This window comes from Propithecus coquereli, unplaced genomic scaffold (assembly GCF_000956105.1).
Source record: "Propithecus coquereli isolate 6110/MARCELLA unplaced genomic scaffold, Pcoq_1.0 Scaffold79, whole genome shotgun sequence".
In the NCBI taxonomy this organism is placed as follows: Eukaryota; Metazoa; Chordata; class Mammalia; order Primates; family Indriidae; genus Propithecus; species Propithecus coquereli.
Genome location: NW_012154062.1, coordinates 4720175 through 4746402, shown reverse-complemented (window position 1 = coordinate 4746402; position 26228 = coordinate 4720175). Strand labels below are relative to the sequence as shown.

Here is a 26228-nt window from a genome sequence, read left to right as displayed (position 1 = left end):
CCCTTTTGCTGGGTGACTGTGGCACTCTCCCAGCTTCGAGAGAAACCCCAGGAGGGGGCTCTGGGCAGACGAGTCATCCACTCAGAGACTTTTTTGCTGGCTGTGGAGCAGCCCAAGGAGACAGGGACCCTCTGGGCTTCTGTTTCTACTGCATCACAGGGAGAGGCAGGGCTGGGGCCGGGCATCCTCCCGTGGTGTGGCAGGGGAAGGTCACATTTATAATGAACTGGGAGGTAGACCTCATGTCATTGATTCTAAGACGCTTTTTCACATTTAAAATCTCTGAAAGCAAAGTTACCATAACACTTGAGAGTGTGTCCTGGTCTGATTGGTAGCATGTTTTTCTCTCTTAGCAGTTTATACAGTAATGGTGTGTCTTATTATACAATCGATAACATCTTAAATTCAGTCACATACAAATAGTAAGAAATGCATTCAAAAATGTGTCTTCTCCCCTGAGACTCACCCAGACATGCTCTGAAACCAGTGAGGACAGCCCTGGGCCAGCGAAGCCCTTCTCTGGGGCCTCTTCTGCCCCTCTGCAATTTTGTTTGCAAATGATGGAGACCAAGAGCTCCAAAGCTGCCAACAGGTCTCCATCTTGCCTCTGAGCTGCCCAAGACTTCCAGGCACCCCCATCTGTCCAGCAGGGAGTAGAAGCACTCAAAGAGGAGGCGTGGGGGGCACTGGTCGCATCCATGGGGATGTGGTACCAGACAGGACCTTCACAAATGTGAGTGCACACCCCATCAGCCCCATGGGACCTGTGCAGCAGCTTCCTCCAGGCCGGATCACAAAGAGAACAGTGAACGGGGAAGCAGGCGCTGCGGGTCCGGGCCTGGCTTGGCGCTCTCAGCTGTTTGACCTCAGAGGCAGTACAGACCCTGCTGAGCCACACTGGCCTCATCTGCAAAACGGAACCTAAGTACATTTCCCCAAATGTCTGCTGGGTTACTTGAGCCCTAAGTGAGACAGTGCTTGCAAACCTCGGCAGAGGCAGGATGGAGACCTTTAGGCAGCTTTGGGGCTCTTGGTCCTATACATGTTTTCAGGTCTCCAGTATTTGCAAACAAAACTCTAGAGGGACAGAAAGAGGCCCCGGAGAAGGGCCATGCTGGCCCGGGGCTGTCTGCAGCAGTGTCAGAGTGTGTCTGGGTGAGCCTTGGGGGAAAACATGTTTTCCATTGTATGTCTTCCTACGGGATGTCACTGAACCCAAGGGTTGGCAAGCTACAGCTGCAAGCCAAATCTGACCTGGTTTTTGTCAATAAAGTTTTATTGAAACAGCCACCCCATTCTTTATGTGTTGTCTGTGGCTGTTCTCACAGTACAAGGCAGAGGTGAGTAGTTGCAACAGAAACCACGTAGCCCACAAAGCCTTAAGTATTTACTGTTTGGAACCCCACACTTTCATACTGAGAGCATGTGTAAGCTAAAGTACTGTTGCTTTGTCCCTGAAAGCTTCACGTCCAAACCACCTGCAGATATTTTTTTAAATGCATATTCTTGGGCTCCAGATTTATTGAATTAGAATCTAGGGAGTCAGAAATATGTATTTTATAGCTTCCAACCCAGGTGATCCTATTATAACCCAGAGTTTGGTTCAAAAGCATTCCCCAGAGCAGTGTTAGGTGGTCAGGAATGAACAGTAAACAAAAGGGATCAGTATCTCATGGCTTGGTGGCACTTTGTCGTTTTGATAGCCCGGGACATGGGAAGAGGTCACTGGGGTGCAGCCCCTGGGCCGTGGGGGCACCGGGTCCTGAAGAAAAGACTCTGAGCCCCGCCCCTTCATCGGCTCACTGAGCTCTGCCTCCGTACAGCCATGTCCAAGTCTGCCGTGAAGATCTCCTTGGACTTACTCTCCAATCCCCTCTGTGAGCAAGACCAGGACTTTTTGAACATGGTGACAGCCCTGGACACGGCCATGAAGCGCATGGACGCCTTCAACCAGGAGAAGGTGACTAGATGTTGGTCTCTGGTGGCCAAGCACCACTTTCTCTCCCCTCTGTCAGCCTATGTCGGGGTGGTGGCCTTAGCGGGCTCAGTCTGCTGCTGGGGCGCGCTCAGCCCTGGCCTATGGGCCGCAAGCCCATGCCCCGCTCTTTCCAGATGGCTCCGCTTCAGCGCAGCCTGCTCCCCGAGGGTCCCCTGAGTCACGTCACTCATGGCGAGGCCTGAGGGATACTCAAGGCAGCTCTGCGCACCCAGAGCCCTGAGCCTTTCGTAGTTGCCCACCCGCCCCACAAAATGACAAGGCAGACAGTGCTGGCAGGACGAGGACAGTGCTCCTGTCACCCTCCAGGCTTCCTGGCTGTCATCTCTGCCTCGCTCCAGCTGTGGTTAGGGGTGGCCTGCCTTACTGTCCTCCTATCCCCTTCCTGCCTGGAGTCTCGGGGGGACCCCTGACAGCTCGCTCTCTTCTGAGGAACCTGGAGCCCCCTTTTTGGGAGAGTCTGACTGGTTCCCCCCTCCAGGTTTAATGTCACTGGGTCTGTCTTTTGACAGGTGAACCAGATCCAGAAGACTGTGATTGAGCCCTTAAAAAAGTGAGTAAAGGTCATCCTGGAACCCCAGGCCTCAGGGCACTTACGGGAAAGGCACGTCTGCCACTTGGGGACTGAGCAGCACTGCTAGCGGCCAGTCCCCACGTTCCCCTGGGGGCTGACAGGAAACTCAGTGGGGACGCCAGCTCTGCGATCTGTGGCCCAAGGGCCGACGCTCCTGGTGTCTCTGGAGCACCTGAGGTGGCCCAGACACGCTCGGTGACAGCAGGGACCTTCCCGTTCTTCCTGCTGCTCCGGTGGCTGTTTTACCGTCTTCCCCTCGCTCCCGAGAGAGCGGCGGGGCCGGGCTTGCCGGGTAGAGCGAGAGAGATCTTGGCCAGCCCTCGGCGGACATGAGCAAGGCCTTTCATCTCACCCCGCCGGATTGGGCGTGCAGCTGCCTGCAGCGCCTGGCTTTGGACATGTGGGGGTGGCCGCATCGGGGAGGGGCGCGGAGGCCAGGTCCTGCCTGGGAAGGTCCCCTAGCTCGTGACCCGTCGGGGTCAGGAATGCTGCTGCGAAGCGCATCTCCCATCAGGCAAGCCCTGGGCAGTGATCAGACGGGCTATTCCCCGAGTCCCCGGGGTGGGGAGAGCAGGCCGCAGCCTTGCCTTGAAGCTCTCCAATCGCTTCATCTTCTTCCCGGCCTCTCCCAGGCAGGCGCCGACCTAGAAAGACCCCGCTGTGGCCAGCTGCACTGTATTACCTCTTCCGCGGTGGTCCCTGACCACGGCCGTGCCAGGCCTGGTAACGAGCCTTTGCTTAATGACCATCAGGCCTGGCTCGAGGCTCGGAGCGGGATGAAGAGCAGTGTGATCCTCCAGCCCCTGGTGTTTGGGGTTGGTGCCATCCGTTCCCTGCCCAGGCCCAAGATGCGGGATGAGGAAAAAGCCCTGCTAACCCCGGTGACTCTCTCAGCGAGGCCTGCAGAGCTCAGCGTGGCTGTGAGGAAAGAGATTTCTCCTCCCCACCTGCCCTGGCCCCCTAGTGTGGGGCACCCACCACCCGCTGTCTGCGAGTCACGGCTCAGCCCCACGTCGCAGGGTCACGTGAGCTGGTGCAGGAGCTCCGAGGCTTGCGGCTTTCTGTCCTGGGCTCCAGGACAGACAGCTCAGGGCTGAGCAGGAAGGAACGCAGGCCCTGCCCACAGAGGACTCTTCTGTGCCAGGGCTGCAGGGGTCCTGGGGGATGGCCAGCCACTGAGGTTGCCACAGGTACCCAGGGCTGGCAGAGCAAGGCAGGCGATACCAGCTCAGAGAACTGGGGGGCCAACACCCATCTTGATTTCAGTACCAGCGAGGTGGCCTTGAAATCTGATGCCTGGCTTCTGCAGCCAAATGCAGAGAAACCCCCGGCTGCTTCCCCCCACCCTGGTGGGCCACCACCTGCCAGGAAGAGGGGGCGTGGCAGAGGGGGCGGCTCCATCTCCGCAGCGGATCTGCTGCCCTCTGCCTGAGCCCTCGGGCCTGCCTGGCCGCCCTGGCTGGCTGCTCCTTGCGTCCCCACAGCTGACATGTGATCTCCCCCGACCACGTAAAACCGCACTGCCTGTTGCCTCCTCCCATGGGCTTCCTCCTGCCAGGAGAGAAGCTCCCAGGGACCCCAGCACCGGAAACAGGAAACTGCAGCTTTCCTGTCCTCTGATGAAGATCGTGGCCACATGGCCACCCTGCCGCCCCCAGCCTTCCCCCCAGGGGGCTCGGCCTCTAATCCCCCAGTCCCTGGGCTGCGTTCACATGTCGGATGGGGATGCTTTCAATTTCCCTTTCCTGGTGGGTGGAAGATCCCGGCTGTGTGGGCACAGGCTGAGGCATGGCAGGCATTCCCCGCAGGGCCGGCTGCGCCAGCCCACCTCCCAGCCGGCCTCCCTGCCGCCTGCCTCGCCCGCGCCCTCTTCGCCCCACGCTCCCTGGGGAGCGAGTTTGGTGTCAAACCTTAGGACAGGCACGAGGTGGGCAGTCACCATGGGTAGCGCCGCAATGAGTGCTGGCCTGGGCCCAGCCTGTGCCCCCTTCTTTGAGGAGAAGCGAAGAGCAGCACGAGGGGCTTACGGTCTAGCGGGGAAACCATGTGGTGGTCTCGGGACAGCAGGCCAGGTGTGGCAGCTGCCAGTGTGGTGCGGTGGCCCGGAGTGGGGCCGCGCAGGGTGACTGCCCCAGCTTGCCCCCTGCTCTGAGGTCTGTTTCCTCGTCTGTGGAAGGAGAGCACCGAACTGGCTTCTCGGAACGGTGCAGAAAGCCTCTGCTTGTCTGCGCCCTCCCCTGCTGTCACCCAGACCCCGACCTGGGAGTGGGGGAAGACGCCACATGGGGCGCCCAGCTGTCAGACCAGCTCCCTGCACAGCACCGCGGTTTGTCCACCGCCTGCCCCTTGCGGCCGGCAGGGCCTGTCCCATTGCTAAGAAGTAGAAAATGGGGACATGGGGCCTCAGTGGGGCGGTGCTGGGGCCAGGGGATAGGGTCCTGGTCCCCACTTTTTCAACATCCACCTCAGGGAAAGCTCTGCCCCTCCCCAGACCGATGTTAGTGCTCCCTTGAAGGTAGAAGGGCATGACACCTGTCCCTACCCCCGGGGAACCCCTCAGCCACCCAGGTGGTAATGTACTCGTGCTTTGAGGGGAGCTGCCGCGGGAGACAGAAGCGATCGTGGTGAAGACGTGGTCTTCCTGGAAGGGCAGGTGCTCAAGCAGAACAGTGGGGCCGTCCCCTGCAGCCCTGTCCCCCGCAGAGCCAGGTGGTCTTGGTTGCAGAGGGCCGGCAGGAGGAGCTGTGCCGGGAGCAGGCCCCTGTGGACACAGCCCCTCTGACCCACTGCCCCAGGGAAGCGCGTCACTCCTGGGTCCCCGCCTCACTCGGCCTCCGTGTGCATGTGGCCTGCTGTTTCCCGCGTAGGCTGCCCTGGTCCCCCCGTGTAGCCAGCATTCCTGGTGGGTCTGGCTCTGGCCCTGGGATAACCCCAGTTGACAACCGTGGGAAGGGCCATGAGCGTGAGCCACGGCGCAGCTGCTGCTGGGGTCACAGGTGTCAGGGCTCGTTGACCGACGAGCATGTCGCGGGTCCCGCCCTGCACCAGTGGAACGCACCTCATGCACACTGCCTCACTCGTGCTGCTCTTTCCTGAGGATCTGAGCTCAAAGTGACGCGGTTGTGGCCCAGGCCTGCCTGCCCCTCATCCACGCCCTGTCCCTGCCCTGCCGGCACTTCCCAGGCAGCCCGCAAGGTCGACCGCAGAGGCCCAGGCGCCGGGACTAGCCAAGCAGCAGGTGGCTTCTAACGAAAGGATCAGGGTGGCTGCTGGTGGCTCTTGGCCATCTGAGGTGGAGGGAGAGGCAGGTGGCGGCTTCTCAGGCCCCACTGCCCCCACTCCCTCGAGCCACATGGCTCCCAGCTGCCCAGGAAGGCAGAGGGGCTCCCCTGGCAGCTGAGACTCCATCGCAGCAACTGCGTTAGGCAAGAGCAGTGAGCCCGCTCCTCCCAACGGCGTCACTCCTTCACGGTGGGTGGCTTGGATGGCTGTGTCTTGGTGGCGTCTGGTTCCCACCTCCGGCCCGCACAGTGCCAGTGAGGTCCGCGCTCTAGGCGTACACAGCACCGGGAGGCCCTGTCTCCCGCCGGGCAAATCAGTCCATCGGATGTCGCTGTGATTACTGTGTCTAAGGGCTCGTGGCTGAGGATTCAGAGACGTTTCCGTGGTTTCCCCACTTCTTCAGCGTTTTGTTAGGCAGAGGACCCATTGTGGACGCTCATTAATTAGAGGAGTGAGCGTTAGTAGCCTCTCTTGGGGATAAGCCCTCGGTTTCACCCACATCTGTTCCCTGGGTCTGCGGCGTAGTTTGGGGCATTTACTGCTTTGCCAGGTTCGCGTTCTCTGTTCTCTGGCAAAACTGTTCCTTGCTCTGACCTCACGCGTACGCTGGTTGAAGCTTTTTAAGACCACATTGGTTGTGTTCCTTCGAGAGGCAGATGTGGGGAGTCCCGCTTTGTGTGGTGTCGGAACTGCCTGGAGCTGACCCGAGGGCGTGCAGGTGCCTCGCAGCCCCGGGTGGGGTGCCCGCGAGGGGAGCCCGGCCTCGGCACTTCCTTGCCCTCGTCTTTCATCTTCTCTGGGTTCCTCACAGGAACTCCGTGAGGAGTGGATTCTTCCGGTCCTGGGTCGCCAACCCCGCTTCTCGCCTCGAACGGCCCTGAGTCACGTTCCCGTAGCTGCAGGGCTGGTCTCGCCCGGCTCGAGGCTCCCGGCTTGGCTGGTGGACGCCTCCTGCCGCCAAGCCAAGGCCCAGCCCTCCAGCAGCAGCGGGCAAAGTGTGCCACCGCTCAGGGCGTCACCTTCCAGAACGCTGCCCTGTCTTCTGTCCACTTCCAGAAATCCTGCCCGTGTAGGCAAGGAAAAAGCAGCGTCCCTGCCTGGGCCCACAGGAAGCAACCGCCCTGTGTCCATCTTAAGATACCGTTGTCCTTCATAGTTAAAGATGACACTAGCAACAGAGATTTTGCCCAGGGGGGCCAAAAGTGATGCCGTGTACTGCTGCGGTTTGAGGATGGCCACTCTGAGGACTTCGTAGCCTTGTCCCTTCTAGTCATGGTGGGAGGGCGTCCTCAAGTCATTTTACTAAAGCATCTGGTTGACAGTTTGGCTGTTCCAATGGTAGAACCGTGGGATCTCTGCTTTTCCCACTTTGCAAAGGCGCCCTTGAGGGGGAAGGCGCCCTCCGCCAGGAGGTTTCAGTTCTGCCACCTGCTGGTGGCGCTGTGGGGCGTGGGGAAGGGCCCAGACACAACTGGGACCCCTGAGGTCTCTTCTGGACCGTCTCTTCCTAATTGTGACCTGGGGCAAGTCATACGTCATCTCTCTGGACTCAGTTTCTCTCGGTTTTTAAAACGAAGGTGTTGGACAGGTGTCTCCCGAGGAGTCTCCCGACCCCACGGTCCCCTAGCAGGTCTCTGCCACGCAGCGTGGCTCCCGGGAAGCGGTGGGTCCAGACGTGCTCAGCTCAGGTTTCTGAGCGAGAGAGGAGCTGCCAGGCCGCCCCGCCAAGAATGGCCCGTGCCCGACCCGCTGCGTCCCGCAGGTTTGGCAGCGTCTTCCCGAGCCTCAACATGGCGGTGAAGCGGCGGGAGCAGGCCTTGCAGGACTACCGGAGGCTGCAGGCCAAGGTGGAGAAGTACGAGGAGAAGGAGAAGACGGGGCCAGTGCTGGCCAAGCTCCACCAGGTACCGGGGAGGCGGGGTCGGGGGGTGGTGCGGGCGCAAGGGACGGAAGGAAGAGTGTGGACGGGGGCCACTGTGTCGTGTGTGGCGAGTTCCTCCCTTCACCTGGGGACACCAGGACCAAGACCGCAGCGAGAGTTCTGACACCAGCGTGCTGTTCCCCAGGCCCGAGAAGAGCTCCGGCCCGTGCGGGACGACTTCGAAGCCAAGAACAAGCAGCTCCTGGACGAGATGCCGCGGTTCTACAGCAGCCGGCTCGGCTACTTCCAGCCCAGCTTCGAGTCCCTGATCCGGGCGCAGGTGAGGCCAGCCGCTCCCGCGGAGGGTGACCACGCGCTCCTCCCTTAGGAGGTGGTCGTGGGCTTTGTGGACACACCTGGTGCCGCTCTGCTGCTGCCTGTTGCCTGGAATTTGTTTGGGTTCCCGCGTCGCTCTTAGGGTAACCCCAGCCGTGGGGTGGGCGAGGTTCCTTTCGGTGAACAGTCCCCTCAGGTTTCTCTGTCCCCCCATGTCGTGCTGTGAGCAGCAGGAAGAAGCAGGCAGCCCCTTCCGGCCTCCTTTCGGGGCAGGTTCTTTGCCGGGGGGTCCTGAGGAGACTCGGGGTCTGGAGGCCTCTCTCCGAGGACCCAGCTCCCCTGCCCCACCACCCTCGGTAGTCCTCTTTAGCACCAGGCCCCGGGGAGACTTGACTTTGAGCTACCCAGGGAGGAGCCCCCGAGCCCTGGGAGAGCCACGCTCAGGGCTGCTGCCGGGGCCCGGTGTGCCTTGTGGGGAAGGGCAGGCGGGACTCGGGTGGCGCCGGTGCTGCGGAGCTGAGTGTCAGACACAGGCCAGGACCCTGCGAAGGGACACAGCGGGAGTATGTCCCTCCTCGCCCCCATTCATCTTCAGATCTCTAGCAAGGATCGTTCTCCCCACTGGCAAAACAGAAGGGTCGAGGTGCCAAAGCCAGGAGTAGGTCCCCTCCACACAGGACCCCACTGATGGCTCAGTGTCAGCCTCAGGACCCCGACACCATCCCTTTCACCTCCAGGTAGCGGAGCAGCAGGCTGCACGTGTCTCCAGCCACTGTCGGCCACTCTGCTCTTTCCCGGGCGTCTGGCGCCCTCCAGTGGACACTTCCTGTCCTTGCGGGTTCCACAGTCGCAGGTGCTGGGAGGAGCGGATCCCGCCTCCCACCCTGCCAATTCTGGAGAGAACTCCAAAAGCCGTGGCCAGGCACTCAGTGTCAGAGAGCCTGAGACTGGACTGGGACTTGTTAGTGCCCCACATCCTTGGTCCTGTGTCATTTCTAGGGGCAGTGAGACCAAGAGCCTAGTGGGGGGTGGGGCTTCTTCCCACACTGGCCTCTGAGGCAGGGCCCCCTCTCAGCTGCACCCTCTGCCCCTGGAGGAGCTGGCTTCGGGGGCCTGTGCCTGCCCTTCCCGTGAAGTCACCCTGGGCCGCCCACGCCCTCCATCCTGTTGCTCTCGGGAGGAAGCCGCGGGTGCCCGGCTCTGCGTGCCCAGGTTGGAGCCATGCGGGAGGCGAGGGAGGGATGCCCTGTAACCAGGCAGCGGGGGAGCCAGGGCTTGTTTACCGCCCCCTTGGCACAGCCGCCTCCTCGCCCGCTGCCACTGCCATTAGTCACTGCAGAAGTGAGCATTCCCCGTGACTCACGCCCCACGGCTTGGCTTGGGCGAGGAGTTTGGGGGATAGGGTGGCTCCCGCCATCCCCCCAGCGCTTGCCCCAGGCCCCTGGCCCTCAGCCCTGAGAGGACAGGATGTTGAGACTGGCTTCATTCAGCCCCCCTCAACCCAGTGGAAACCTCGCTGTGGCGCCCGGGAGAGACTTCCCAGGGAGGGTCTCCAGTCTCTGTAGTCGCAGAGACAGCAGGGAGCTGGAGTGTTTGAAGGTGTGGGCCGTTTTCACGAAAGTGCTTGCTTTCATTGGGTCATGAGGTGGAAACTGAGGCAGGAACAGGCCTCTGTGCTCCTCTTTGGGAAAGCCCACATCCTCAGCCACCTGGGAGAGTAGCAATGGGGCCCCCGCTCCTCCACCCGCCCTCGGCTTCTGGGCCTGTGTCCCATCCGGTTCTGGTGCTACCTGGAAGAGCCTGGCCTCTGAGCTGCGCCCCTGGCTATGCGCTCGACCATGCACAAGGGCGGGTGTGAGTTGGTGAGTTAGGAGGGAACGGAAGGCTAGAACCACTCCACCTTTCTCACCTTTACCTCTAGAATTGGCTCATGGGGCTTTGGAAGCCACAGCCTACCATGTCTTCGTTCTCCCAGGGCAAAAGCCATGGGCTTCTCTCCTGGCTTCCAAAAAGCAGTCAGGCCCTGGTCCCAGTGCCTGTCACTCCTCAGCCTCCCCAGGCCTGGCCACAGGCCCGTCCCTTCTTGCACTAGCTGCTGGGAGAACAGGAGCAGGAGGGGTGTCTTCACCTGCAGCCGCCGGGGCCCTGTTGCTCGGTTTGGCTTACTGTTGCCCTGCGGTCTCGGCTGAGCCTTTCTGTGCCTGTGCCTTCCAGAAGGCTGTGGCCCTGCTCCTGTCTGTGCTGCCAGCAGTCAGGGAGAGGAGGTGGTGGTGGAGAAGCAGGAGCTGACCCCCTGGCAGCGCCAGGCCCCACTGTCCTCCCGAGCTTTGGGTGCCTGGTTCCCGGAAGCCCAGCACTGGCTGACCCTTCCTGCGTCCCCACAGGTCGTGTACTACTCCGAGATGCACAAGATCTTTGGAGACCTGACCCAACAGCTTGACCAGCCGGGCCACTCTGACGAGCAGCGGGAGCAGGAGAACGAGGCCAAGCTGAGCGAGCTCCGAGCCCTCTCCATCGTGGCTGACGACTGAATTCCCGTTGCTCTTGGAGGACTCCTGGGACACAGCCAGCTTTTCTAGTCCTTGCCCTGTCCAGGCAGGCTTGTGCTCCTCCCGCAGGCTGGGGTAGAGGTGGCCCCGGTCGGCCTCGGCAGCCTTGTGCAATGAGCGTCTTCGCCCCCGAGCTGCAGCCTCCCCCACAGCCCCAGATGCAGGTAAGCAACGTAGGAGAGCCCAGAGCTCCACTTCCAGAATTACCGTCCAAAGTACATCCAGGCCTAGGGCCAGAGCAGCCCTTCGGGGGGCGTGGGCTCCGCCGGCTCAGCCGAGGGTCTTCACCCTGCCTGCGTGGCGGGATTGCATCTACCTCCAGAGACCCCAGCCAGGGAGTCCAGCCCCTCGTTGCCTGTTCACTTCAAAGACTTTCCTAGGAGAGGCACAACTCCGCCTGGGGGACAGAAAGCAGACAGTCTGGTCCCACGCTGGGGTGAGCCCTGTGTCATTCAAGTTCGCGAGGTAACTGGGACTCTAAGTAACTGCCCCACATCAATTCACAGGCCTCAGAGCAGAACTGTGGGTTTGTATCTCACCTGGATATGTGGGATTTTATTTTTTCAAGTAAAGTTTTCACTAAAATGTCCATGTAGTATTGTGCTGACTTGAGGAGGGGACAGCCACACTGCTTTTCCCAGGGTCCTGCCACCCTCTGCGGAGCTGGCAGGACCCTCCCAACTCCAGCGGCTGGCCCGGCAGAGCCCCAGGCTCAGGGCTAGGATGGGGGGGACACACAGGCAGGCGCTATGGAGACACACTTGGTTTGTTTTTGACTTTGGTTTATTTAAAAAACAAAAAGCCAAAAAAAAAAAAAAAAACCAACTTTATATACAAAGTCAAACTGAAACCACGGATTATGGAAAGAGGCGAGAATTATGGGGAACAGGGAGAAGGCTGGGCCAGAGCCAATACCACATTCTGAACACAGGAGCCGGGGAGCGAGGTGCTGGTTTCTTCTGGCAAGTCCAGGGTGGCTGGAACAGTGTTCTATGGCAAACAGCCCAACACCGAGCTTCTGAGCAGACTCTGCTCCCATGATGGCCAAGGGAGACCCTTCCCCGGAGTCCACGCCTGGAACCAGCACGATCTGTGCCGTCCAGAAAAAGGGGTTTCTTAGCCCCAGCCAGACGCCATGTCTGTCTCTTCAGTTTATTGGCATCAGACCGTGTCACATACTCGAAAAGCCTTTTCCTCCCCTGTCTTATTCTAAACTGGAAGAGGACAGGAGAAAGTCAGCACAAGACTAAAAGGGCCCCAGGAGAAATTCCAAGGTTGAGGGCAAAATGACATTCTAGGGGTGCAAAAGATGTATTTAGTTGTAACCGGAACCGGGGTTCTTCACCCATCTGTCCCACATCGCACAGACCCCCACCCTGATGGCTTGACGTCCCTTCCAGAGGCTGAGCGCAGGGTCAGCCTCCCCTGCCCATGGCTCCAAGGTCTTGCTCCAGCTGCTTTCAGGTACCAAAGGCTCCAACTTCACCAGGCGCCATCGCCGCCCTCACCGGCCAGGCCCCTCAGTTACTGGGCGTGGGCTCCTCCTTCTCCACCCAGCTGTCGGCCTGTGTGCAGAGGAACAAGCGTCAGCGCCCAGGCCTGCCGGCTGCTCAGTCCATAGGAACCCGTGGGTGGAGGACAAAGGTGAGGCGACCCGGGCCGAGGGAGGGAAGGGGGGATGACAGGAGCCACAGTTGCCCCTGGTGTCCCTCCCCCACCTTTTCCACCATGCGCTGCATCTCCAGCTGCAGGGGCGCCAGGCGCCTCCGGAACTCCTGCAGCAGCCGCTGAAGCTGGGTCTTCTGTCGTTCCGCCGCCCGGGCCGTCTCCTCAGCCTCAGCCAGCCGGGTGCGCAGCTCCTGCATCTCTGCGGCCAGTGTCTTGTTTGTCACTTCCGTGGCTGAGAAGCGGCTATGGCTCTCCTCTGCGAGGCCGGGGAGGGAAGACCAGAAAGACTCCTGCTCTGTTGAGGCCTGGCGCACAGAGCCAGGGCCCCAAAGCCTACGGCGTGGGGGACCCCACTGGTCTCTGCACAGCCTGCCCGTGCCAGCCCCAGGCCGCTCACCCAGCTTCAGTTCCAGTGTGTGAATCTTGTTCTCCAGGTAGAGCCGGCCGCTGTCCTGCTGCTCCGCGCGCTGCAGCAGGCTGCCCACGTTGATCAGGCTGCCGTTATGGGGCACCAGGGCCTTGTGTTCCGTGGGGGCAGCACCTGGCTTTGCGCTTTTCCCAGAAGGAGGCAATAGGTCCAGGTTTCCTGGAAGGGGCCATGAAGATTTAAGGACAGGATCTGCGGAGGAGGAAGCCGCCTGCCCTGCCCCAGCAAGGCTGCGGAGCACCAGGACGTACCAAAGAGCACCTCCTCGGGCAGCCCGCCGTCCAGGCCCTCCTGGCGGCTGTACTGGAGGCTCCGGTACTGGCAGATGTTCTGTGTCACCACCCTGCTGACCAGCTGCTTGGCCTATAGAAAACACACACCCAGACACCCACTGAGCAGACGGCGCAAACCTGTGTCCTGGTGACATACAAGACCCTAGAGCAGGAGGTGAGCACAGGCCTGTGCATGTGTCAGGGGAGGCCACCCAGAGAGGACCGATGGGGCAGGAGAGAGAAGCGACCTGCTCTGCACTGAGCCGGATCCCGAGGGTCAGGAGGATCCTCTCCAAGTCCCGCCGGTGCAAGTAGCCACACCAGTTGGCATCGAAGAAGACGAAAGCAAGGAGACAGTCCAAGGGGAGCACGGCAGAGGGATCCAGCTCCTTGGGCTGCGAAGGAAACAGAGATGAGCAGGAGCCGCAGGTAGTTCTCCTAGTTGCTCCACCACCCAGGCCACAACCCTTTCGAAATGGAGCAGGTGGAGTCAGCACAGTGGCAGGCCGAGGCGGGGGACAGCGTGAGCCCAGGAGCTGGAGGCTGTAGCGTGCTGCGAGCCGGCCTATGAATGAGTGCTGCACTCCAGCCTGGGCACCAGGCGAGATGAGCAGCTTGCCTGACAGTGATGCCCAGCTGGAGACAATGGACCAGAGGGGTCCCCAGGCCTATAACCAAAGGCCTCTGGGGCACCTTGCGCTTCTCTCGGGGGAGGATCAGATACCTCCCTCTGAGTCACCCTGACAGGATAGTGAAATGTTCTAGAACCTGTGAACGTGCCCCTCCATAAGCCAAGACCCACGTTTCGTCTTTGGTCCACCAAAAGGAGTCGTGGGTGAGCATCCCGCTCCTAGGAGTGAACCAGAGCCCTGCCAGGCCTCGCCACCACTGAGGCCCAGAGAGGCCGAGGTCTCACCATGTCCTGAAGCGAAGAAAACTCCATCTCTGACTGGTTCGAGGCAACGGACCGGACCTCCGAATCCTCCAGCTTTGCTCCTGCTACAGAAAGCCCCAGATAAACAAGGAGCAGGGCACGCCCCAAACGAGCTCCCCAGTCCTGACAGGAAACCACAGGTCCAGAGAGCCACTGTTCACACTCCCCCGTCACCACCGGACGCACCGAACTCCTCTTCTCCGTCGTCCCTCAGGAGCAGCAGCTCTGGATCCAGAGCCATCTCACACAGGTCCTCAGACGCCTCCCCCCGGGGTTTCTCTTCTTCCTCCCCGCCTGAAGAGGGCGGTTTGGCCACAAGCCCATCCTCCTTCTAGAGAGACAGACCAGAGTGATGAGGAGAAGGGACGTGATTACCATAACTGCTAACAGTAACAACAGCTAACATTTGAGTATCAACTATGTTCCAGGCACTGTGTTGAGGGCTCTGTAGACACAGTCTCATTTAACGTATTTAACGTCATTCATTCCGTGGGACTCAGCGTGCCCCGGACACTTCCAGACCCCTGGGATTTCCCTCAGGAGCTGATCTCAGTCCAAGAAGAAATTATGATTACTTGATAGTATTTATGCAAGAAGCAGAGTCAGTCGTGTTTTAGAAAAGGTTTGAAAAGTCTCTAGTTAGCCATCAGGCAATCAAACACCCCCACACGTCCCAGTGTTCTGAGTGACTGGGCTTTCTGTGCTCTCGTGGCGCGTCGGCCACGCGCCCCTTCGCTCGTCCCTGCCACCTTCCCTTACCCTAGGCGCACCACTTCCTAACCGCCCTGGGCCTTCGTCCGTCCCAGGCTCCTCGGGAGTATGCAGTGGGAGGGAGGAGGGAAGGAGACGACACAGGAAGTGCCAGAACAGTGCCTGGTACAGATGATACTCAGATTAAGCGAAGCATTATCATTTGCAGTCCTCAGTGTCGAGCAGGGGTGACAGAGGTACTCACCAGTGGGGTGTCTGACTCGGCAGCTGTGCCCTCACTCTGTACCTCATCCTTGGACTCCTTGGCCACCTCCTCTTTGATGGCTTCTTCTTCCTTGGCCACCTCTTCCTTGGCCACCTCCTCCTTCTCAGGTTCAGGTGGGGACATGACTTTCTCGGGAAGGTTCAGCAGCATCTTATAAATCCTGTAGCCAAAATCCCTCTGGAGCATCTCCAGAAACAGCTCAGCCAGCACCACCACCTGTCGGGAGAGGCGTGGGGCCCTGAGCATCAGGAGGAAAGGGTACCCCGAGGTCCCCAGGACTCCTGCACCCACCTCAAAAGAGATCCTTTCTTTCGGCCTCCGATCCTCCACGATCGCATGGAGGGACAGGTTTACACAGCCAGGACGTGCAACGACAGCCGGTTCCAGAGGGGGCGGAGGAGCCTCTGGGAGGTCGGTGTCCATTTCCTGCTGTGTGGTGGCCTCGGGAGTCTCTGCATTCCTTTTAGAAGCATCTGCTGCTTGCTCTGACGCATCAGGTGTCTGTTCAGGCTCTGTTTCCTGCAACAACACCCCAGATGTGAGCCTCTGGGTCCCGGGGTCAGGGCACCTACTTCCCCCACTATGTCCCAAGGCTCAGCCTTACCCCTGGTGCCTCCTGGGGTGGGGGAGCTGCCTCTGCAGCTTTCTGCTGGCAAAGGGTCTCCCACTCTTCCAAAGTAGGCATGATGGTCCAGACGTCTGGCAGGTACACCACCACGGTCTGGAGCCGCCGCGGGGGTCCGGGCTGCAGGTACTGAAACTCGGCAAAGCGCCACCTGCTCACAGCAAAGGGAAAGGGAAGTACTAACCTGTGACGTTCTCAGGCAGACACCACATTCATAGGGAAGTGCTTCAGTTTCCCATGGGCACTAAATGGCCACACACGCCCCACGCTTTACAAGTGCAACACGAAGGCTACAGACCAATTCCTCAAGAAACGGTCAGTGGGTGAGGATACAGCAAGCAGACAGGTACTGCACAAGGTGCTAGGCAGCAAGGGGTGCCGAGCATGGCTTCAGGGCTCAGCTGGCCCTCGGCGCCCGTGAGGGTGGCAGCCGGGGGTGGAGGAGGCAGGAGAAAGCTAACTGCAGAGGGTCCAGGGGCTGGGCCTGCCCCACACACGCTCTCCAGCTGGCCGCGGGCAAGGCTTGGAGGAGGCCACTCACCACTTGGTGCAGGTGCTCAAGTCGATGCCAGTCTGGGCCTGCGCGCAGCGGATGGCGGTGCGCACCAGCACCTGCGGGTCGCCCTGGGGGTCAAGGCCATCCAGGGAAGGAGACCATTCACCCCCAACCAGCACTGCTTCTTCTTCTTTCCGGCCCAGCAAAAACTGCAGAAAGAGATCAAGGATGAGAAAGAGAAAACCACGTTCCCTGGGTCTCCCACTGCACCATAAGGCCGATGCCATTAGTGAGGAACTAAGGCAGCAGGAAGTGGTCAGTCCACCACGGGGGCTTCTCTATCCGCCAACGGGGACCAGCCACCTAACTCTGGCAAGTGAGAACATCTCCGAGCCAGATTTTCCTCCTGGGCAAAATGAGGGGCATTGCAGCTCAAACACCTCGTTCCACATGTTGATGCGCAGGAGCTGAGCTGCTGGACACCTGACAGGGACCAGATGTTATCAGGGAATGCACACGTCTCCCGCCCTGCGGCTCCTACCTTAACCTGCTTCAGAGGGTGTTCTGGCGTCTCCCTTGGCTCAGCCATGTCATCCACAAAGAGCATGCAACAACGATACAATTCCTCCAGCCCCGGGGAAGAGAGCAGCAGTACCTGTGCAGAGGTGGCAGGAAGGAGACACTCAAGAGCTTTCTCCAGCCACCCACAGTAATGTAAGGTAAAGGAGCCCAGTGAACTCACCTTGGAACTATAAGCGGGGTCACTGTCTGAAGGGACGGGCTCAGCACCAGTGTCCGGAGCTGCCTCCTTCTCACGAGAGACCTGGATCCGGCTCGGATGATGGAGGGAGAAGGGCTGGCTCAGAGGGAAGGCTGACAGCCAGCTCAGGTGCACGCACAGGACATCCGAGGGGACCAGGAGGCTGCGGTAGCGGCGCTGGAGTTCTAGGAAGTCACAGATGGGGCTGAAGGAAGACAGCAAGGGAATCCATATTGAGCAAAGACTAAAACATTAAAAAATGAAACCACGAAAGACTTGGAAAAAAATTGGCAAACTGTTTTTCAGTCTGGGAAAGAACTTTCTGAGTAAGGTACCTCTAAAAAGGTAAAGATGGATCAGATTTGACCACTTCATTTACAACCTCTATATGTCAAAAGAGTCAAACTGAGAAAGGGAAAAAAAAAAACCGCAATACTTGATGGAGAAATGGGTCACTGTCTTAATATAAAAGGAACTCACAAATCAGTAACAAAAAGTTCAAGAGCCTAACAGAAAACTGACACTAATAGGTACTTAACAGAAAAAGAAATACATAAGACTTAAAAGCCCATGAAAATATGCTCAGTCTCACTCATAATTAAAAAAATACAAATCACATCACTTTTCACTAATTAGACAGACCAAGGTGAAAAAGTCTGATAACACTGTTGGCAAAGATGGGGAGACAAGGGTTACCCTGTCCCCTTGGTAAGAATGTGAATGGGCACAGCCTCTTTGGGAGAACTGACAATAACAATCAAAACACCATCTCTACAAAAAATAGAAAAATTAGCTGGCATAATGTATGCCTATAGTCCCAGCTACTCAGGGAGACTGAGGCAGGAGGAGGATCCCTTGAGCCCACAGGTTTGAGGTTGCACTGAGCTATGATGACGCCACTGTACTCTAGCCCAGTGACAGAGCAAGACCCTGCCTCAAAAAAACAAAACAAAACAAAACGCCCTTTGAGCCAGCTACTCCATTTCTAGGCAGTGATCTCAAAAAACATACAGAAGTATATAGAAGGATGTTTATTACAGAAATATTTAGGATAATTAGAGTGCAAATGGAGGAATGATTAAATAAATTATGGTTCATCTATTCAGCGGAATACTGTGTAGCTGCTAAAAAACAAGGCTGAGCTAATAAATGTTAATATGGAATCGAATCTAAGACATATGAAGTGAAAAGGCAGAGAGTACCAACAGTATATACAATAGGTTTCCTTTGTTTAAAACAAGTCTGTAAGAATACACACGTGCGTTTGCACAGACCACATCTCACACATGAATGACACTGTTACCAGCGGCTAGTGTCAGTCCCCCTCAGCCTTGCTACTCACCTGTCCACAGTGTAGGGGGTGAGATGGACTCGGTAAGGAGGCAGGTCATGCCTTGGCTTCTTAGCACCCCAAGGCTCTCCACCAGCCCGCTGTTTGCGTTTCTTGGAGTCGTAGTCATCGCTGGAGGTTGATGCATCACCAAAAGAAGAAACCACATTGTTACATACGTATTCAGTACATACTGGTCTAAAAAGAAAGAACTGGAATCAATCTGAATCCCCACCATGCATTAAGAAATGGATAAAGCAGCCACACTCATAGCCATATGACAGCATGTTACAAAGACATTAAAATGCATATTTAAACTCCTGTAATAACATAGAAAAACATGCATATGTTAAGCAAAAAGTACAGCATGCAACACCATGTCTACAGTAGGCCTCAACTGTGCAAAAAAAAAAAAGCTTTAAAAAACTGAAAGAAAATAAAGTATTAATAGTAGATGCCTCTGATAAACTCGTTTGTAATTTTCTTCTATTTTTCTGAACTTTATAAATTAACAAGTAATTTTCTGAAATGAGAAAAAATTGATTTTTCTTTGAACAACAAGAGATATACATGCTACAGGTTCTATAAAGTAAACTTTCTCAGACAGTTCCCGGTAACAGACCCTTAACAGTACACGTTAAAGTCATAAAAATACTCAAACCCTTTGCTCCAATAATCCCATCACTCTTGAAAATGTATCCCAAGGAAGTTAATTCAAAAAACAAAAACAGGTTGTACATAGTAGGAAAACAGCAAGCAGCATAAACTGAGAATAAGAAAACCACATACATATCCAGCAATACCCAGATTTTTACAGTAGATAAAAATAATCACACAGCCACTAAAGGAAACGTGAGGATTATGCTGCAATATGGAAAAATGCTTAAGAATCACAAAAGTCATTTGAACTCTAAGGTTAAAACTGCAAAAAGTATGCACATGTATAGCTAAAAACCAAACAAGAACACAGGAGGAAAAAGTGGCAGTAAGTGATTTTCCTTTTCAAAATTATTTTCTCAGGTTCTTTAGTGCCCACCTGTTAATAACAGATGTCTTTAAAGGGAAAGAAGACAAAACCATACATTTTCATATCTTAATTTTATGAAACGGCATGCACTACCTTATACATTTTTGTAATAAATCACTTATTATAGTATTATACAATAACTACGTAATGGGTACAGTAAGTAAAAATAGTAGAGGAGAAAAGACCGTTAGACCATTCATTCTAAAATGCCTGACTCATAAAGGAACAGTCCCCCACATCACGAGAGAAATAAAATTAGCTGCCATTTCTCTTTGCCTAGGTAGCTGCATTGAGTCTATTCACCAGGTTTTTGTTCTTCCTCTTAGACCTGCTTGGTCCTTTCCCTGTTACCGCATAGCAGTGACTAAGGGGATTAGATTCAACAAGAGACTTCTGTTCTTTTCTGTGTGCCTGGATCACTTCCCTATTCGTGAGCATCTCCATCCCAGAGCCTCCTTATCTCCCCTAGATGGGATGCCAGTGCGTCCACGTTTCTAACAAAGCCCTGTTCCAAAGTCATTCGACAAGTCTCTTCGGCTCACCCGTGACTGAAGAACTCCAGTAAACGCTGTCACCCTCTAGTTAAATTGTGTGTTCCAACGAATCCTGTGGATTCAGTGGCCAGTTTTCTCCCCTTACTGTGAACTGTCAGGAGGTCACAAGGCAGTACCAGTGATGACATCTCAGTACCCGCAGCAGCAAAAGCCCAGCTGGACAGACCTGTCTAAAAACCTCAGTAGGTTAGCAGTACCTTCCCATGGAGACATTGTTCCCTGCACCCAAAAGCCTGGAATTCAAAATAAAGCTCGGCTTCTGTGCAAACACTAATATGGCTGGGTCCTTTATAAATTAAAAGTTGCTCCCCCAGAGTGACCTACTTCCTGTCACCCCTTCTCCTACTCTACACATTCTCTCCACTGACTGGTGGTAATATCTCCCTCCCAGGCTGATGCAGACTGACTAGCCCTTATCTGAAATGCTTGGGACCAGAAGTGTTTTGGATTCCGCAATATTTACATTACACTCACAGGTTAAGCATCCCAAATCGAAAGCTCCAAAATCTGAAATGCTCCAGTGAGCACTTCCTTTTAGCATCATGTCAGTGCTCAAAAAGTTTCAGATTTTAGAGCATTTTGGATTTTGGATTTTCAGATTTGGGATGCTCAACCCGTACTTCCTTTCTCTAGAAGCTATGACACTGAAGCACTGTGACCAAAGTAATATAACACAGGCCTTGCACAGGGCTCAGCACATCCGGGACAATCAAAGCAAACTGACTTCACGGAAGGCCGGCCTGAATTTGAACCCAAAGCAGAAAGTCTATAGCAGTCATAGATTTCCACCCGGGCTACATTATCTCTGAAGGGTTTGCTGTGATCATCATGGAATGGATCTTTAATAAATTCACAGAACATAAGCAGGGGAGAGTTCCTGGAAACTGAAGATGAGGAAGATACACAGGACCAGAGGGGTGGGTGCATGCAAAAATATACCCGTGACCGGAGAATGGGACAAAGGGTTTTAAGTAGTGGAAACACCACGGAAGACAATCCTAGACAAAGCTTTTCCCGAGTTAGAATTCACAGTGACCTACCCCCAGGGAACAAACGCTTCACCACAGAGACTAGCTACAGCACTTTGCCTAAACTTCTTCTCTGAGTTATCCAGGCTCCTCTGAAGTGTTTACACTGAAGGGTTTGCACTGTCAGCTCTTGCCGTGTAATACTCTACTGGCATTTGGGATGGGGGTGTTTTCTTCTATGTACTGCATTCAAGAGAGAGCTACAACAGGAACTTTCTGGACTGATGGAATGTTCTAAATCTTAATAAGGGTGAGAGTTACATGGGATTTTCCATTTGTCAAAATTTTCCAGTTAAGACTTATGCATTTCAATCTACATAAATTTGATCTTTAAAAAAAATCAAGGGGCAGTGAGGAGATGGAGGTAGGGAAAGAAAAGAACGGCAGATGATGGTATGATGATACCTGTTAAAGCTGGGTGATGGCTATTCATGAGGGTTCATCACACATTTCTGTTTACTTTGCATAAATTGAAATTTTCCATTATAAAAAGTTAAAATGAAGATAGAACTAGAATGAGTCATAAACTAGTCTAGAGCTTAACTTGTAGAGATATTAGCAAAAACACTCAGGGAGAGAGTAGGAGACATGGAAGGTGTAAACTGGACAGAGGACAGACAGCAGCATGCTCCTGAAAGTCCCCAATGCTCACAGATGACATAGGATCACCTAGGATGCCTCTCAACGGCTCAAATGCTTGCTCTGTGGATGGCCAAGAATGCTATCTGCACGTTGAATGCACGAGGCTTGAATTTCTGAGCAGAGTGCGACATAACATTCTAACGCTACATTTATGTATACATTGTGTGTGTGTATATATATATATATATAAAGAAATATATTTGAAACTAGTAACTAAAACATACTGCAATATTACTTTTCTTGATACATTACTATTTTCTTGAGAGTTTCAATTCTTGGTATCTCAATCTTAGGGACTAGAAATAAAAAAGTATTTTTTTTTGAGACAGAGTCTTGCTCTGGTGCCCCGGGTAGAGTATAGTGGCATCATCATAGCTCACTGCAACCTCAAACTCCTGGGCTCAAGCAGTCCTGCCTCGGCCTCCGGAGTAGCTGGGACTACAGACATGCACCACAACGCCCAGCTAATTTTTCTATGTTTAGTAGAGACGGGGTCTCGCTCTTGCTCAGGCTGGTCTCAAACTCCTGAGCTCAAGCAATTCTCCTGCCTCGGCTTCCCAGAGTGCTAGGATTACAGGCATGAGCTAGTGCACCCAGCCGAGAAATCATGTATTTAAAATGCATCTCAACATGATGAACTACATCAAATCCCTGCTTGCTAAACCAGTATATAAAGTTCTAATATTTATATATACATTTCAATGTGTCTGCTGATTTCAGAGAAAAGGGATTAGGATCTAGCTGTAGAAACAGAATGTTAGTGTCAACAGGTGGCCAAAAAAGGGACATTACTCCTAAAGGCAAATAAAACATCTTTTCTGCTTAATCATCCTCTTACCTTCGGCCCTGATCCAGTCGTCCGTGAGGGCCCCGCGCAGGGAATCTGTTCAGGTGGCTCAGGTGAAGTGTGTGCGATGTCTGGAAGAGACTCAGAGCTGCAGAGAGGAGATGGCCGGTAACTCAAACACCCTAAAAAGACCTGCCCAGCTTCCCCCTCCCTTTCTTCCAGTGCACAGAAGTACCCACTTCTATTCTGACAGCAGCAACTTGACAGTTACAAATCCGTTCATCCAGAGTACCCCATAAAGCCACACCCCAACAACCAGGCCACTGGTACTCACGCTTCTGAGGAAAGAGTGGGGGAATCCGATGAGGCTGGAAGATCAACTGAGGCTGAGCTCCCAGGATCCCTTGCTTCTGGCCCAGGGCTGCCACATGCAGAAGGGGAGGTGCTGGGGACTTCAGTAGGGGCTGCAGGATAGTAGCCAGGAAATTCAGGGGATCCCATGGTTGACTCACTTTCTACCTTGGAAAGATGCAGTCCCACCCCCTCGACAAAAATAATGTCCTTGCCCAGCTGTCAGGGCCCAGGGCTTCCATCCCTCCCCTTTCCAATGCGCATGCTCAGGAGAGGTGAATACCTGGTTGGAGAGCGTTTGCACCTTGACAGCATTCCAGGGCACCGCCTGGCCTGGGTTGTATGCAGCCTTCACCAGCACCTTCTCACCCAGCTGGGGCAGCCGGCCCTTCACCACGCTGCCAGCACACAAGCCAGGAGGCCCATCAGGAGAAGGACCCTGGCCAAGCCACCCTAACTGCCCCCATGAGAATCTCCATCAAGATTTCTCACATCTTGCACAAAAACAGCAAAGCAATGGCTTTGGAGGTGGGGAGCCACCAGCTTGGTGACAGAACTAAATCCAACAAGCATTTCTGGTAGGGACCAGCCTCAAGCCTACCTTAGCTGAAAAAAGACCTCTTCATCCACCACCCCAAAGTAGTCGTGCAAGCTGGTAACAATGCCAGTGAAGACCCGCTGCTTCTCCCCACCCTGTAAAGAAAGACTGCAGTTGAAAAAGTAACAGCGAGCAACCTGGGCAAAACCTTATTCTGCCACTAGGGTCTCATCTCTGCCCACGCCCCAGCTCAGTGCAGTTTATCGAAAAGCACATGTATATAGTGGTCACAATCCATCTTTGGAGTGGGGTACAGTTGAGTTGATCCTTGGCTCACAAGCTTCTTTTAGGATTTCTAGTTCTTTAATTCCAAGAGGCACCCCAAAGATTTCCCTGGAGCCAGAAATTAAGACTCCCCAGTATGAGAGGTGTCTAGTCACCTCCATACTGGCCCAATACCAAGACAGGGGTCAGAAACGATGAACACTGTTATGTAAGAAATGAAAGAGCATCAGGCATCCACGCATGCTGGGTAGTCCCAAGGGCTGAAACTCACCACGAAGGATGCCCAACCTACCTGAAGGTGCCTGGCATTTTGGGACAGGTCTGTGGCCACAGGAGGAGTGAGCAAACCAGGAGGAGGGCCCAGAAGAGACGTTGAAGCCGTGCCTATGGAGACAGAGAAGCAACCTCCAGGAACTGCACCTACCACCTTAAGTACTAGAGTCAGCTAGAGGAGACAGTAAACCCAAAGTGCAAAGCTCCAACCAGCTCCTCCACAGGGCTTCACCGGCAACCACTGGGCATCTCCTGTTTGCCTAAGAAACAGCAGCAGTAAATTGCGCTCCACCAGGGAAACCCCAAAAGCCAATATTTGAAAGTAACTCCAGAGCACGTACTTCCCAGTATGAGGCCAGGTAGGGAGAAAAGTGATCACCTGAGAAGTTGCGTCCCCCTGGAAGCGGGTTGATCCGCTGGCGCTTAAACTGGGACATTGGGAATGCTGTCCTCTTTCAGAATCTTGGGAAAAAACCTTCAATCCAAAAAGAAATACATTAACAGCTCATATGGGAGATTTCTATCTACCCCCAGAAAGGTGGAGAACCTTAAGTAACTAAGAATCTTCAGCAAAGCAGGGAGGTGGATACTGAGACTGAATGAAGGCCATGGACGGAGAAAATGTAAAGAAATCAGTAAATAAAATGAGAAATTACATTATTTCCAGTTTACCCTCACAATAACCCAGTAGTGGGTGATATTGTCATACTGTTTCACAGAAAAGGAAATTGAAGCTCAGAGAGATCAAGAGACTTGCCGGGGCCACGTAACTAGTTAGAGACAAAACTGGGACTCACACCCAGGTCTCCCAACAACTTAATGCTCCTCTCACTATGCCACGCCACCCCCAGAGTAGTTGCTGGGGTGGAGGGCTGGAAAGAACCCCGGTGACATTCATTCATTCAAAAACATCCGCCGAAACCCTCCACGCAGGGCCCGGGAAAATGGAGGCGGCCGGTGCGGGCCAGGAGACGCTGTGGGCCCGCTCCCCGGAAGCCCGGCCCGTTGTTTCCCCGACGGGCTGGTGGGAAGGTGGCTCCCTGGCCGGGCGAACGCAAAACGGGCTGCGCGCCTGCCCTCCTGCTCCCACGCTCCGGGGCCCTCCGCTCCGGCCTTAGCAGCCGCGGCGCCAGGTGTCCCGGCCCGGCCGCAGCGAGGCCACCGGGGGAGGACGAAGGCGCGCGGTTTCTCCTCCTCCCGCCCGCCCCCAGGGCTGAGGCCGTTGCCAGGGAGACCGGACTTGCAGCCCGAAGGGGGGCTCGGCTCCTTCCGCACCCCGCGCATCTTCGCCGCCCGGTCCTCCCAGCCCCTCGGCCGAGGCAGGGGCGGAGGGACGACGGAGCGGAGGGGCGGCGGGGGCCCCCCCTACCCACCTGCGGGCCAGGGCCGCGACACCGGGGGGACAAAGACACCCGGAACCACCACAGCCGCTGCTGCCGCCGCCACCGGAAGCGTCTCTCCGGAAGCGCGACCACTGGTCGGAAGCTGCCACTCTCCCGGATATGGTCCCTCCCTCGTCTCCACCGACCTCTCCCTTCCCCCACGCCGGCCTGCCATCCCGAGGCAACTGGGAAACGGAAGTGAGCCTTCCCGGATCGGATGCGCGTTAAGAAGCCGCGCCTGGTGTCCTCGCTTAAGTGTCCGTGTGGAAAAGTAGGCGTCAGAGCATTGGTTCCTAGGCCCAAGGTAGCTGGAGCTGGACCCCAAAAAGCAAGGGAGCGCCCACCGCCTACTGCCCCTGCCTTACTCTGGCAGCGCCGAGAGTGCAGCAGCAAGAGAACCAGCCCCTCCTGACTGGAGGAGGATGCCTGAGCAGTGGCCATTTCTAGGAGACATTCCTGTGGCTTACTCAAGCCACTGATGCAAATCCCTAGCACTCTGTCCTTCCATGCACCGCACCCCCACAGCAGCCCTGGGGGTGAGCAAGTCAGGAATCAGTGCCCTAATTCTCAAATATGGAACCTAGGAGACCTCCATGACATGACTTGCTCAAAATCTTGCCAGAAAACTGGCCATTTTAGTCCCTATTAGTCCTGGCCTCCCCATCATCCGTCCCATCCAGCCACCCTGCTAGCCCCCATGCCCTCCCCTTTCCCGTTCACCTAACATTCACAAAGCACTTTGAGGCAGTTTAATCTCATTTTATCCTCATAACAAGCCTGTGAGGTAGGTAAGGCAGGATCGTTATTCCACGTGAGAAGCTGTGGCTCAGAAAAGTTTAGACTTTGTCAGGGTCTAAAAACTAGCATGAGTTTCTGGTTTCAGTTCTGACATGTAAAAGCTAGTATGGAGCAGAGCAGCTGAGAATGGACTTTGAAGGTTACTCAGCTGTTCCTCATGTTGTCCCTGATCGTCCCCATTCCTGGTGCAGTCTTCAGGGGCTCTGCTCCAGGGGGCAAGACTCCGTGCAGAGGCAGCCAAGGCAGCACCGTGCTCTGTCCCAGAGCTGCCAGCGCAGCAATGAGGAGGAAAGTTCAGGAACGGCCCACTGTGGGACGAAGGTCAGTTCCATCCTTCGGTAGTTAGCTCACCCACAAGACCAACCTTTGGATGCACGATTCCAGAGGACATGGTTGGATCCAGGCAGTTCACAACACTGCAGTCCCACAGAGAGATTCGTTGTTCACAATTCCCTATCTGCAACATGCTGGGCCCAG

At 55.5% G+C, this 26228-nt stretch overlaps 2 protein-coding genes across 3 annotated transcripts in view; one reads left to right on the top strand and one right to left on the bottom strand.

Moving 5' to 3' along the window:
• Positions 1-11142, top strand: part of BIN3 (bridging integrator 3) — a 42171-nt gene extending 31029 nt beyond the window's left edge. The window contains exons 5-9 of the mRNA XM_012662994.1: positions 1824-1960; positions 2509-2549; positions 7615-7756; positions 7919-8053; positions 10434-11142. Of these exons, the coding sequence (XP_012518448.1) occupies positions 1824-1960; positions 2509-2549; positions 7615-7756; positions 7919-8053; positions 10434-10580 (602 nt within the window). The 3' untranslated portion in view covers positions 10581-11142. The remainder of the gene's footprint in view (positions 1-1823; positions 1961-2508; positions 2550-7614; positions 7757-7918; positions 8054-10433) is intronic.
• A 221-nt stretch (positions 11143-11363) lies between these two features.
• On the bottom strand, positions 11364-25154 carry CCAR2 (cell cycle and apoptosis regulator 2). Of its 2 annotated transcripts, none has more exons than XM_012662991.1 (21): positions 24945-25154; positions 23951-24046; positions 23591-23682; positions 23077-23168; positions 22759-22873; positions 22459-22588; positions 22176-22272; positions 18099-18218; positions 16739-16961; positions 16538-16651; positions 16042-16205; positions 15480-15651; positions 15167-15394; positions 14855-15091; positions 14086-14230; positions 13882-13964; positions 13214-13360; positions 12945-13056; positions 12664-12852; positions 12317-12522; positions 11364-12163 (listed from the first exon to the last, which is right to left on the bottom strand). In XM_012662991.1, the coding sequence occupies exons 2-21, from the start codon at positions 24006-24008 to the stop codon at positions 12119-12121; spliced, it is 2769 nt and encodes a 922-aa protein (XP_012518445.1). In that variant the 5' UTR covers positions 24009-24046; positions 24945-25154; the 3' UTR covers positions 11364-12118. The 2 variants fall into 2 exon arrangements, with proteins under 2 accessions (XP_012518445.1, XP_012518447.1); XM_012662993.1 differs by having other exon boundaries at positions 13882-13961; positions 24945-25073.
• Positions 25155-26228: the final 1074 nt, after the last annotated feature.